Raw genomic sequence first — 15314 nt, forward strand, 5'->3', positions numbered from 1 at the left:
AGCTCCATCTAATGGATGCATAACGTAACCCCAGCCTCTATTGTACCGTCGATTCTATGCGCCTTATAATGTGGTGCGCCTTATATATGAAAAAGTTTTAGAATATGACATTCATTGAAGGTGCGGCTTATAGTGCGGAAAATACGGTCCTTAGAATAACAATGTGAGACAATCCTAAATGTATCTTTGTAAATCGTGATTTGGGATAAACCCAAAGTTTGGGGGGAAAATCGAACTCTATTGTCTCATATAATCTCTGTTTTAATATCATCACGCGAGGTGCCAGCGTACCTCGACTCAACAAGCATGAACTCCGGGATTGTGCTTTGCTTTTTCTTTGGCTTCAGCCATCTTACAATTTGCTGCCCGGAGTAATTTTATTCAATAATTTTGGGAGAGTGTCATAATGTATCAATAAAGTTCAACAGCCCACAGGGCCACAGCATATTTAAAAAATGATAATTTGAGAGGAAAAAAAAGCACGAGAATAATCATGCAATTTTTTTGCTCTTGATAAAGGTATAATTATAACTATATAAATGCTTGTGTGTGTGTGTGTGTGTGTGTGTGTGTATGTACCGGTATGTATACACGCACACACAAATATATCATCATTAGCCAACAACTTCTAATCCTGAAACTTCATTGTGAAGCATGAAAAAAAAAAAAAATCCAAAAACTTCACTTTAATTGGACTTGCAGACGGCAGTCTTACCAGGTTGCAGATTGTGTGATTACATTGATATTAATCACAAATACACTTGTACCTCCTCATGTATCTTAATTACGATGAAACATGGATTAAGAAGCAACCTTTTAGTAGTAGTAGTACAGTATAATTACAAAATTAGTTTTTAAAAAAAATGTTTTTCCTAGTTTTAGATGATACCATGTTTTTGTTTTTGAGAGGTTTTGGTGATGAATGGAGATCCAGGTTACAAAATGTGTGACAGGACTCACCTTTAGTAAGGTCAATTCTCAATTTCCGTCCTCCTTTCTTATTGGTCATCAGGCTGGACAGGGCAGGGCTTTTCTCAGAAAGCGAAATCTCACTTCCCCCCTTGGACCGCTAGGTAGAGAGAAAAGAGAAAATAGCAGGAGTAAAAAGATAAATACTAATAGAGTGCTTTTTTTCCCAAGGGAATCCAACCAAATATTTAAAATAACATTTACATTAGAATTGTTGGTTAGGTAAGAGCATCCTTAAAAGTAACACACAGGAAATAACACTTGTGTTGTGGTCATCATTCAGTCATTATAATTAAAAACGTTGCAAAAAAGAAATGTTTGGAAATTTGTTTTGTTGAAGTACCTAAAATCTGATTCAATACTCGACCTGAATAAAGTGCCTCGCTAACCGTACTGACACGATGCCCCAAATACCGTGAGTTCACTCTATTCAAGCAAATTTAAATATCGCTTAATAACCAAATTATTTGAAAACATTCATTTACTTGTGTATTGATTTAGTGGAATATTTTGCATTTTTGATATCCGTCGAAATATCTTGTGAAGAAGGTTAGCTTGGAATATCAGTATCAGTATCACTTTAGACTCACAGCAGCTTCCAGAGAGCCAGCATCCTCTGCTACTCTCACGACAGCAAACTCAGGAGGCCTGAACACAGGTTTGGCTTTGACAAGTGGAGGTGGTTCTTTGGTCTTGGGAATGCGGGGACTGCTGTCATGCCCCGCACCGTTGCTAAAAAGCTGACCTATCAGACTTTTCTCAAAGCGTTCTCTGTTGGATGAGGGAAGTACTTCCAAAGAGACGATGGACGAGTGCATTGCCTGCCTGAAGATTTCTTGGGCTCTGAGAAATGGGAATAATCACAAATATAGAAGATAAAGATAGACAATGTATCATTACAGATGAAAAACTTGATTAAATATACATGGAAGCAAAGAGCATGGAACAAAGTAATAAATATACCAGCATACGCCAACATCTGTCATAGGATTGTGGCATTTTTAAGTGACTTCACATAAAAATGGTGGATGAGAATCTTTGATGACAGATCTGTAATTAATTATAATCCTGAAAGTTTGTGAAGCAGATGTTACATCTCAAGTTGTTTTGATATGAATTTGAATACTTTGCAACTAATAAAATTAACAAAAAATGTAAAAAATTAAAAAAATTATATACATATATAATTTTTTTTAAAAACTTGTGAGGATATGCGGCTCAGAAAATGTATGGATGGATGGATATCAAAAAAGTGATCACGTGTGATGTTTTAAGTGGCTCTGCATAACAAGAGGTTCACTTTTTGTATTAAATTAATAAATAAAAAAATCCTTTCAACTGAATTCTAATTTATTAAGACACCCTTGCATAAAATGTATTCACACCCTACACAAAATACCACTCATCGCCTTTGGGCCACACCCTCCAGCCCTAACAGCAATTTGTGTGCAAGCGTTAGGTTACATATTAAGGGGTATAAAATGTGTATATGTAAATTAGCGTAATAGGGGTATGCACAGAATTAACATCTATACATTGCAATGCAATCCATTATAATCATTTCATATACTTGACGGAACGACCATCTTTTTTTATGGACATTTAATGGAATGCCATTATTAAACCAGTATTATTGCCATTCCTCACAAATTCACATGTATGTTCTGTAATGTACTATCATTAGGTTACATCCCCCAAATGCCAGCAAGTTATCCTACTTGACGGGTGCTCCATTGATGTAATAAACACAGACAAACATCGAGTCTCAGATGAGTCCTGAACAAATCTCAGAAAATAATTCAACCCAATGAGCAGAAACACAATGTGATCTCGGCGGATTACCCCTCAGACATCTGCCAAGTGTCTTTTGTATTGTTCTGTGATGTCGCTACAGTACATGATAAATTAGCACGCTGATGAGAGGAAGGCGACATCAGAGGAAAAGGGAAGAGACTAGAAAACATCAAAGTGCATCGACCATCATACCTTAATTCAAGCTTTATAGACTTTTTGGGGGGCAGGGGATAGTAGTGGGGAGGAGGGGGAGAGTCATACAGCTCAGGTCAAAAGTTTACATACACAAAAATTAGTGTTTTGGAGAAGCCCAGATGATAAGGTCAAGGCTTTGGAAGCTTAACAGACAACATGTGTGTTAAATAATGGGGATGTATTTAAGGCCACACCTCAAACACTCTGCTTCCTTGTTTGAAATCATGAGAAAATCAAAAGAAATCAGCCAGGAAATCACAGAAAGAAATGTGGAGGACCAAAAGTCTGGATCATCCTTGGGTACAATTTCCAGATGCTTGACGGTCCCACGTTCATCTGTTCAAACAATTATATGCAAGTAAAAAAAAAAAAAAAAAAAAAAATCATGGGAATCCATGTACAGCCATCAGAAGACTCCAGGAAGGAGACGGGCTCAGGGTCCCAGAGATGCATGTGTTGTGGTCCGAAATGTCTAAATCAACCCCAGAGCGAAAGCTAAAGACCTTGTGAAGATGCTGTCACTATCCACAGTGAAACGAGTCCTACACCATCATAAAAGTAATCATAAAATAACTATCAGCCAATTCCGATTAAATCGGCGGGAAGTCTACGCGCAGAAACACGCACACGGGTGGATGGATATGGATATATGGATAAATCATTACGTTAATCCTTTTGGTTGCTAAACTACTACACTCTGGAAAATGTATTGGCAATGTAATGTTTAATATTGGTCCAAAAAACAAAAGGTGTAGTAAACTCACTGGCTAAAAGTCTTGTCTATGAGGTCACTGTTGTTGATCTTGACGATGCACTCATCCTCCTGGAACAAACCCTCCTTACATGAGCGACTCTCTTCCTCCACTCCACGAATAAACAAACCAAGGGACCTGTGAGAAACGTCATCAGTGAAAGTGTATTATTGACCTTCCATAGCATGTTTTATGTGATTTCTAGATTTACGTTTCATTTTTTTTTCTTTTTTACATTGTATTTAATATTATGTATTTTTCTTTAATAAAAGACTTTAGTGCGCTTTGCTGTTTTCCTTATTTAAAAAAAGAAGCTACAAAAGTTTTGTTTGAGGTAAGGTGGTACAACGGTGGATGGAACGGATTAAAGGCATTTACATTCATTTAAACAGGGATAGATGATTTGAGATAAGAGTGAATTGAGTAACGGGTTGCTCATAAAACAGATTAAATTCAAGCTAAGGCTCATAAAACAGATTAAATTCAAGCTTAAGCACCACAGTAAGTAAGAGTTGAATTTGACCAAAAATACAAATAGAACAACTAAAATTATTTTTTGTGTTTGTGGTTGTGTGTACATAACTCACCGTCCACTGAGAGATGAGCAATAGGGAATCACATGGATTCCCAAAGGACTGTCCCCTCCAAGGATCTCAACAGTTCTGGTCAGGCTACCAACATAAGAAAATCTACATAAATATATGATGAATAATGCTACAGATTTCCTTAAAGAAACTAAACATCTATTCATTAGTCTGTTGACTAAATAAATCATGAACACTATGAATATGACAAAAGAAGTCTAAGGAGTCTGGAACTTGCAATTTTTGGTACACCAAGTTTTTATTGTTTTGTGGGAGAAAGCCGTTTGCCTGTGTCAACGACTTTGGAACTAGGAAGCACACTAATTCTTTGCGGAACATAAAAGCGACTCACCTCCCATGAGTGATGTTCGTCAACGTCACCATGAACAAGGCAAGTGTGGATAAAACATATTCAAGCCTTTTTTTTTTTAAACATTTCTTGACAATAACTTTACATTGTACTCAGCATTTTAGACCACGAAAAAAACTTATAAAACCATTTGAAGCTGTACATTAACATTGGCGCTTATGGCCTTTTAAAAAGTGCTTCAATATTACGGACTATCAGCATTAATGGACATCCACCACCACTCCAAACCCCAGTCACCGTCCTGATCACTCCATTCTAATGAGGTTCCACTGTACATGTACTTAATGGTGGGCTACACACTGATATATTACTTTCACAAATGTAGTCATTGTTTTAAAGTGTCTTTTGTAAAAATTAATTCACGAGGGCAATCCTTGTCTTTGGAAATTGAATTATTCCATTGAAAGACATCCAAACAGCACACTTGTTACGTCTGTGGGTGCTCGCCAACAATTTCTTTTTTTATTTTTTTTTGGCCTTGTTTGTCATCTATGAATGTCTCTCTAAATTGGATTATTCACATGTGAATCTGGTTTGTATTGCTCTCTGCTTAAATACGAGTAGATGTTGAAGTCTTTGTTTGATTAGTTTATCTATCAGAGCACAGCCAATAATCCTTGCCTGCCCTTTTCCCTATTCCATTTTTTTTCAAATACATTTATATCAATGTAGTTTCATGCTCTGTAGCTATAACTTCCATTATGTCTACTTCCATCTTCTTTTTTTGTCTTTCTCTCCCAAAACTCTCAACCCATCCCATCACACCCAATGAACTGAGCAGTCGGTACGGTCAAAGACTTCAGAGAGGACTAATGATCATGTCAGGGTGACTGTTTGAAAGTACATATTCTCACGATCTCATGCCTCTCCTCCAAACAGACAAAGCTGGTGATGTCTGATCATCATCGAAGACAGTGAAGGTGAAAGAAGACGATTGAGAAGTAAACAGATGTGGCCAGGGAGGGAAATATAAGCCAAATGACTACAATCCCTCACACTCAAGTCACCGGTCATGGAAAAGTGAGACATGAGGAGAACTTCCTCATAGAAGTCCTACATAAAATAATGATGAATATTCAATCTATTGATTGATTAAATTAAATGAATCACAAGTTAAACAGAGTAATTATGATCATACTTACAGATGAAACCCTCAGAATTTACGTCTAAATAGTCTAATCCGTTCCAACCCCGCCAAAAGTAAGCATTAAAAGTACATAATGTGTAGAATAATAAAAATTATGTTCAATTACCTTGGGTGACTATGCAAAGAGGGGTGAGTCACAAGCAAAAGGAATCCCGTGGGATGAAGGAGGGGGAAAACATTTGACAGATGAGAGAAAACATATGTGCAAATGTACGCACGGACAGCAATTAGTTCCATGAAAGTTTCTCGGGCCCACGGTGAATAAAGATGTATAAACTAGCAAAAAAACAAACAAAAAACTCACAAAAAGTTGTACTTTTCTAATGTGTGCTAGTGTGATTCGGTGACAGTCGAGTGTCCAAGGGAAACGCAAAGCATCATGGGTAAAGATTGACGTCGCTTCACGCCAATGGGATGCCAGGATGCTGCTAGGACAATCGCTAATAAGGGAGCAGCTCTATCGTGCCACACAAACTAAGATACCGGATGTTTACGTTTGGTGGAATTTGGGGGCTGCGAATCCAGCGTCTTTATATTTATATCCTGTATATCCTTCGTAACTAGAGACAATATTTTTCCGAGGTGGCGTTTTGTAACCTGAATTTTTCATTATTAGAGACGTTTGTAAGTAGAGGTACCACTGTATACTGTACATATATATATATATATATATACACACATATATATATATATACACACATAAATGTGGCTTTACTTTTAATACGGCATGGCTCACAAGCCATCAAAACATTACATAGCCTAGTAAGCTAATGCCACCGCTTGTGGGTTTTTTTTTTTTTTGTAAACATGCTCCTGTTCTCTTGAAGAGATGATATTGACCAGAGCAGCAAATTCCAACCTTTTTGGAGCCAAGGTACATACTTTACAGTTTAAAAATCTCACAGCACAGCAACAAAAATGTCACAAATAGTAGTTACATTAATTTCTGCATGTACAGTAGTTAGTGCCATCCAATAGAAGACCTTTGCTTTGTTCTGTCTGTCACTATGCCTCACTGGCATAAATAGATGAACAAAGATACATTATTTATTGCAAATGTATATTTTGTGAGCAATTAAGTACACATCCGTGTACAGCAAATGAACAGGTCATTTAAATAGACTCATTGCTCCAGCTTGTGATCGGATTAATCACCGTTTTTTGTTTTGTTTTTCTTTAAATCCTTGATCGGCCCCAGAAATTCTGATTATTTAAAGCCCAATATATATAGCTTAAAACATACTGTACATAGAAATGTTGCATTGAAAAGGTCAATCAAAAGTATTTGATTGGCAACTGGCAGGTTAAAACTCTTTCAGTCATTATCTTCTAACATATATATAACAAAAAGACACAGTAAATATTTATTTAGTACTTCAAATATATGTGATTAAGTTTACTAAGTCTCTTGCCAGACTAAACTGTCGCAAAAAAATTCAGTGGATGAATAGGCTGAGGCTAAAAAAAACTGTGCAGAATTATATAAAGGAGAAAAACAGAACGGAAGAAAGAAGTAAATGAGCACTGCAAGCTAGATAAAGTGAAATGAAGGAAGCACTGAATTAATTAGACAAAGCTAATGAATAGTATTAATATGTGTGAGGGGGAAAAAGGCTCCCGCCACCCACATTTCTACCTGTAACTCTCCTCATATTTCTTAAACCCTCACCAGAACAATCATGTACTTGAGATTCATTTACATTTCCTTTTTTGATATATGTGAAGTTTGACAAGAACAAAAAAAGTGGTGCGAAGATATGGAGAATTTGTGTGACGAGAGAGAGGAGGCCAATACAAAATCAAAAAAGACGACAGGGCAAACACACACACACAAATAGATGAAAAGAGCAGGTGTTCCACCTGCCACTCCACTGATGCTTCATATGAAAGACAGACACACTGAGGAGAAATTACCCTGAAAAAAATGCACAGTAGTCACCACGCATTTTCATCCTGTCATCTTTTTACTCGTGGACTGAATAGATCATTCTCCTCTCACATTCGCACATTTTTTACGGATCTTCAAAGTGCAACACTCAAGTGGGAGTGGTGTGAATGAAAAGCAGGAAAAAATGTCAATGTGCAAAATGTTAATTCATGCAAGTACAAAAATAAAGACAAAATTTCATAATTTGATTTGATTATTATGTACTTTTCTACCTATCACGGTGGGTGGATACTAGATTCTCAGGTGCCTGAGCTTTTGGAACCATTTGAATGTAATTGGCTTGGTTGACAGCCTACTATTTGGTTTCTTGTGATGTGATCATATGTACACTGTGTGGTCAAAGGAATTATGACATCTCTGAATAAATAATACAGGGTCGAACTAGGCCATTAGCTGGGTACACACATACCAAAAATGGGGGCACATTAAATAATTTTCTCTCCCTTGGGCTCAAACTCAGCAAAGACTCAATTCTCTGACACCTCTAAAAGATTATCCCGAGCAATGGTTCTGTTGTGAGGGATGTGCTAAAAGTGATTTTACCTTCTCGATCTGCTTGTCAGGCGAACAATGGTAAATATTACACCATATTTTCCGCACCGCATTATAAGGCACACCTCCAATGAATGGCCTATTTTATAAGTTTTCCCATATGTAAGGCGCACCGCATTATAAGCCGCATAGAATAGACGCTACAGTAGAGGCTGGGGTTAAGTTATGCATCCATTAGATGGAGCTGCACAAAAGGCTCAATACTGATCCATATATAAGACGCACCGCATTATAAGGCGTACCTACTGCTTTTGAGAAAATTAAAGGCTTTTGGTGTGCCTTATAGTGCGGAAAATACGGTACCTATCTCATATTCCTGCCAGAAATCATAATGTGCATGGTCAACAGAGTTCAGACAAGTCATAGACTCTGTGATCGTGACGTGGAACAGACGACACTGGATGGCATTCACCAGAATAATAAAGGTAAGAATAAGCATTTGCAATTGCTATCTAGGTACTAAGAATGCATTTGTACTGACACTATTATCAAGGCTGCTACAATATTTCTGTATTCATAATCTCACTTGAAAAAAAATGTTGAGATATTACAACACTGATAGCACTTAACCAGCCTGACATACACCTAACGAGTAGGTGGAATAGGAGCCACGTCAGCCGTGTGGTGATACTTTTATGTCATCCTATCTTCTAGAAAGTTTTGTTTGTGAACAGTATTTTATTTATTGTTTTAAAAAAAAAACTTTTCATCACAATTGCAAGCCGTAATCGCATTATTAACCACAGGAAAGAGAATGACCAATTTGGAAAAACACTGAAAATGTCTTTTTATAAAACACACTGATAAATGGTGCCCTCTGGTTACTTCTAACAGTGTAAAAACAGGGCAATCATAACATTTTGAAAACTGAAAATATGTGTCCAAACAACCAAAATAATTTAACCAAACTTCAGACATTAAAAATATAGACGGTGAAATTTATATCAAATAGGCTACTGCACGTACAAGTTGTACTTCAGAAATAAGTACACAAGTAATTTGTATAGATAGATAGATAGATAGATAGATAGATAGATAGATAGATAGATAGATAGATAGATAGATAGATAGATAGATAGATAAAAAAGAGAGAGAGAGAGATCATGAAATATAAAAGTGAGCGATAAAATGCGTGCTCTACAGTGCCCGTGCTACAGATAGGCCAAATCGTACTAACATATTTGAGAAATTTACGTCCAACTTACCTTTGTGTTTCCTGTTTTGGATATTCTCCTAAATATGTTTTACTCCTCGGCTTCCATAATTAATCATATCGGAACACAGAGTGCACAGCACCTTGCCTCGAACGTCCCCTTTTTTGTATGTGTTCGCTTAGACGTGTTGATATGCAGTTTTCGTTCGTATCTGCATGGTTACACTTTTTTCAGGCCATGCCCATCTGAAGCAGTTTTTTTACCCCGTGGTTTTTATCAATTTCCCTGGTGTGAGCTTCATCTTTTCGCTCCAAGACTTTCGCCATACTGGCAAAAGTGCATACTGCTCGATAACATATGCGTACATATGTCTATAACTTACAACTATGCCATAGTAAACAGAATGCTTCTCTATGAAATGTTAACATCAGAGTGAAAATACCGCTGAAATACCGTCAAGATGCTGCCGGAAATCAGAATGTTGTCATTATTATTAACACCAAATTTAATGGAAACAGATAGCAATGCTGTTTTCCGCTATCACAGTTGTGACTAATTTCGCGACGAGCGTTGCCGATAGATGCTGGCGGCCGATCTTGATCACAGCCTCGCCCCGTGTCAAGCCGTACTCTACCCTACCCCCAAATTTTCTCAACGGTTTTACATGTTTCACAAAAATAAAATTTTCAGCTGAAAAAACTCGTAATTCCGCGAAACTGGGGAAAATTCTCATCCCTGTCGGTATCAACTATTTATACAGTGTATGGAAAAGAAGGCATCGCTGTATTCTGATTAGTTACAAGATAAGTTATCTTAGTTTCTTCAATTTCTTCTTCTTCAACTACTGTACTCTTAATTCTGCTTTGAATTTTACATCTGGACGGCCTGTTGCGCTGTGCTGCCTCTTCCAAGTCACGATGGTTCGCTCATCCGGTTTGGACTTGTGGACTTGCAAATGTTAGCAGAGATCTAGTTATGTGTGTGGTGTGGATGTAGGTCCCAAGTACAACACATACTCGAAGAGCAGTTAACACATCCATGCTGTCATGTGTGGGCTCTCTTACATGAAAAAAAAAGAGAAAAATACAATAGATGTGCGTACATCACTATAGTTCCAGCGATTTTAAACTTCCAACTTGTGGGAAGAACTCGATTGGCCTGACCTCAAACAGTTTTGAGTTCAACTATCATAAAGCTCCTCTCACATCACAAATGTTCTTCTGGATGAATGGACGCAAATTCCGGAGTTACAATACAAAAGACCACCCCCAAATGATTAATGAACATGTGAAGATAGACAAGCTGAAAAAAAAAAAATTCTTCAAATCTACGTTTTATAAAGTACACCAAATCTTCACCTCCTGGTTTTTTTTTTTTTCCCCCACAAACGGCTTCCAGGCAGAAATATGTGGCACTACCGAAGACGTCCCAAAAAACAATTTGCAGTAAATCTGTTTCCCTGGATGAAAATTACGTTTTGTTTTCTTTTTTATTCAAATGTAAAGTAATCGTCTTCTTGGTTCTCTGATTTCAATTACGATGAGCTATTACTACACTTACAGGTGATGCGCATATATGCAAGTATGCATTCTGGCAGCACATCAGCAACACAAAAAACAAACACTTGACTGTTCTAATATTTATAGCCATAGTCCTTGTCCATAGTTTCAGATTTTTTTTTTTTGGTCATTTCATGGCTCGTTTCCCCGTCGAGCACAGAAACTACTAAATCGTTTTTACTGGGATTTGCCATGTTTGAGTGCATCTGAATGTGAGCGTTAGTAGAAATAAGGATAGCAATTCCTGAGTGAATCAAATTATTATGACTGGAGTGAAGTATATGCATATATAATGCACCCCCCAAAAAAAAAACGAAAAAACGTAACAACATCCTCCGTATGATGCAGCGATGGATGGACGGACTGAATACTTTACGAATACCCAGCAACCCGACACATTTGATTGCTAATGAGAGCTGCCTAATTTAGCGTTTGGAGTCGAGCATAGTAAATGCCTCCCAAGGGCAATTTTCCGTGCATGTATGCGTGTCCGCGTGCGCGTGTGCTCGTGTCTGCATCCGACCTTGTTTTGCTCTTTTGTAGTGGGCTAATGATGGCGAGGTTTTATACAGTTGCTTTTAAAGCCTTGATCTACATTAGATGATGAATAAAGATGGCTAAATAGGCCACAAAAACAGACAAACTTGCACGCCAACAAAAAAGCATGCTTTTTATAACTACACAATAAATAGATCACCCAGGCCATGGCAATGTGACGATGGGTCCTTTGACCTTTCTTCCACATTTGAAAAACTTAGTTTGGGATTTTTGAAAGATTATTTGATACAACTTTTGTGCTGAGTATCAATGTATTGTCTAAGCAGCCAAAGTTCAGGCTAGTCAGTGCATATTCCATTTATATGTCTGTAAATACTACTGACCCAGTTATTTTATTTGGAGGTAGGATATCACATGCATAAAAGACGCTTAACATACATATACTGACCTCTCATTGAAAGCATATTTGACTTGGGGTCTCGCAACAGAAGAACTTGCTGTCTGTCAAGCACAAAAACATGTGTTAGTAATAGTGTCAACAGAGTAGAAAAAAATGATAGCTAAGAAAGATCATGAAAATAGCAGACATGGTCAAATAATGTTGGAAACTAGCTCAAATATTACTCAATTCGTCCATACATCCGTGGATTTGCAATACGGCTTATCTTCATCAAAGTTGTGAGTGAGCTGGAGCCAATCCCGGCTGATTTTTGGCAAGAGACAAGGTACACCCTGGACTGGTTGCAAGCCAATCGCAGAATTGCTCGTTTTGTTTTTGGCTTAAATGTGAAATCCCAAAAAAGACAAATGATCGAAGAGATAGGTCTTGCTAAATTAATGAATAGATGACGTAACTCGACCCATTTATGATGCTTTGAGTAATATAAAAATGTTATCTCCTCCAGGACAAGATTGTTATCTAAACTGTACAGATGTGAAAGCTGGAGAAAAATTTGTATGTGGTAAATCTGCATGTAACATACCTCAGATGACTTTATGTTAGCATCATTTGAACACAACCTTTTTTTGGGGAACCGGAAAAAAAATTCACAAAGTTATGAACCCATGTTCATTGAAATAAAGTAAGGCAATTGATGTATTGCGCCACCTTAGATTTAGTTTTCCCAAACATTCTGTACAATATCCAATTATATGGCCTTAAAGGTCAAGTGTAATGAAATGGATGATTTTTAGTATGTTATTCATGAAAAAACAGCAGCCGGTATGGGCCCATCCGTTTTTTCTCCTCAAAACATGATTTTGACGTATATGGCTTTTTGTAACTCCCGCCATGAAAATCCTCTCGAGGGATTTGTTTTCGACAAGAACCAGGAAGTGACATACATGGCAGGACTGCCCTCAAGTGGACTTGTTTGTTTCTATTAGTTTTACCTGCTGGAAGGTTGCTCGTTGTTCCTTCGTGTTAGCCAAAATGCCGGCTCGTTGCATTGCTGGACATTGCTTGAACACTCGCGAGGATGGATTTACCCTTCATAAGTTTCCAAGATACCCAGTTCATCAGGAAAAATGGATTGCACAAGTGCAAAGGACGAGAGCTTCGTGGGTTGCAAATGAGATGTCAGTGTGTTTATAGCTACTAAAAAAAAATAATAGTTTGGGGGAGGACCACGTAATCCGTGTCTCATAACGTAACAAAAGATCCGCGTACGTATGACGGGGATGTTGAATGTGTCGATGTGCGCGTCGGACGGCTTCCGCGCTGTGCTCGCCAGGGAAGGCTTCCGTGCCGGGCTCGCCGGCGAAGGCTTCCACGTCGTGCCTCGCAGATGAGCAGGGTTTCGGCCGGGCTGGCTCATACATACTGTCTGGGAGTCTGTTGTTAGTTAAAAGTAATCTGCATATCATCTAAATACGGATCGAAACGAAAGGGTAATATTACCCCGGACACTTCACTCGATTGTAAGATGTTCTCTTCTTCGAAAAGAGCTTCCGTGTCTGAAGTGTTTTCAATGGCAAACGTCCGGGGTGACGTCACGGGCAGGAGATGCAGCCAATATGGTGACCACTTGGATGTCGAATGACAGTTCCGCAACTTTGCGCATGGATGGCGCGCTCTCCGCTCATATTTATTTTTTCATATAGACATTGAAGTGAATAATGTCATATGCATTTTTCATTTCAATATCTTTTTTCGAATCTTTATAGGGATGAGACTTGACCTGATGATTAAGATGCAGATGTCCCTCACTCGAGATGCCATGTTATAGGAGCGAGGCAAAAGATGCCCAATGAAATGAAGTGAGAACCTTATAGTAGCACCAACAGTGATTGACAGATTACACATACAGCACACTACATATGCTCGGGCTTTGGTGACTTGAAAAACAATTAAACTGGCCAAGATGCAGATGTTGTCATGTTAGCTTAATTACAATCAAAGTGGCACGTGACATTCATTATCCTCGCACCTCCATCAGATTAGCAACGTCTGAAATGCAGTATTAATTGGAAAGTCTATGAGTGCATAATTGTCTCATTTAATCAAGAAATAGCTCTCTGAAGTAATTACTAAGGGGCCAAACAGTATTTACTTCTGTATAAAAAAAAGACATGCTTATGCTGCGAGTCAAATATTTGAACTAACAGAGGATGGCAATTTGACGTATAGAGCTTGCATTTCTAACTATTACCGAGTTTTCTAATTTGAGAAGCCACTAGAAAATACTAAAAAATACTGCCTACCATAAACACTTCAGTCATGATTTGTTTGCAGGAGCTGCTGTTCCATACAAAAAAAAAAAACATTTGACTTCTGTGATGGATAATACCATTTTGACTAAATAGCGCATGAGAAATGAGCTGCGAACATTTTGTCTTCTAAATCGAACTGAGAAAAATAAAAGTGGATTTAAAAAAAAGAGACATGATACTTACCGAGTCTCAACATGAATATGAATTACTGAATAAGCAATGGAGCTGTTTTTCACAAGTAATGTAATGTATTTTATTATACTGAGCAATGTTTTTGAGTGTATGCCATTGCCACACCAACAGACTGGTTTAAGGAGAAGACACACACACACACATACACACACTCAGAAATAGGAACGCAAACAGAGAGACACATTTTAAGCAAGGTGCTGGATGATTAATAAGCAGTGTACAGCCTTCTAGCCCCAGTAGTATTCCAAGGGAGAGCAAATAGTCCCAGTCTGATTAACACATTGTAACTAGTCTTCCACTGTGCCACATACACACACACACACACACAACAACAGAGTTTTAAAAAGGGGAGAGAACACAGAAAGGGATTTACTCCGAGAACACTACTTTCTCTCGCAGCTCTTACCGAAAGGCCAAGTGACATTTTGAACAATTACACAGGGCCATTACCTCCATCTGAAGGTGGCAGAGCAGATGGACAATTCACTTTCGGTGTACGAGCGAGAAACACGGAAGGTAACTTCCAAAAAAAAAAAAAAAAGAAAGAAAGAAATGTCAGATAAATGTGATAGCAATATGAAGACTAAGATCAAATAAATGCTTGATTATTCTAGCTGTATCTACTGTACTTAACTATTACCAGATTTCAAATCCGGTACCAATGGAGTCAAATGTTGCCGAGGGATAGCAGCATTCTGCTACTTTTGACTCCTGACTTGAATTATTATTATTATATTTATGCCTGGATCAGACCACAAGACAAATTTGGCATCAGATGATCTGAAATAGGCTCCAGTACACCCGGGTTGCTTGTGAGGATAAGCAATACAGAAGCTTGATGGATGATTACACTTGTCACACTCGTATACTGTCAGGGAGGTATGACCA

General features: G+C 37.9%; 1 protein-coding gene across 7 annotated transcripts in view; it reads right to left on the reverse strand.

Moving 5' to 3' along the window:
- Positions 1-15314, reverse strand: part of LOC133512592 (partitioning defective 3 homolog B-like) — a 193366-nt gene that overhangs the window by 142691 nt on the left and 35361 nt on the right. For all 7 annotated transcript variants that reach the window (XR_009798215.1, XR_009798214.1, XM_061842372.1 and 4 more), the window contains 5 exons: positions 11971-12023; positions 4298-4381; positions 3723-3848; positions 1560-1812; positions 961-1069 (listed from right to left, as the gene is read on the reverse strand). Coding sequence is in view for 5 of the 7 variants with exons in the window: in XM_061842372.1 (XP_061698356.1) it covers positions 961-1069; positions 1560-1812; positions 3723-3848; positions 4298-4381; positions 11971-12023 (625 nt within the window). In the remaining 2 variants the exon portion in view is untranslated. The remainder of the gene's footprint in view (positions 1-960; positions 1070-1559; positions 1813-3722; positions 3849-4297; positions 4382-11970; positions 12024-15314) is intronic.

This window comes from Syngnathoides biaculeatus, chromosome 14 (assembly GCF_019802595.1).
Source record: "Syngnathoides biaculeatus isolate LvHL_M chromosome 14, ASM1980259v1, whole genome shotgun sequence".
Classification (NCBI taxonomy): domain Eukaryota; kingdom Metazoa; phylum Chordata; class Actinopteri; order Syngnathiformes; family Syngnathidae; genus Syngnathoides; species Syngnathoides biaculeatus.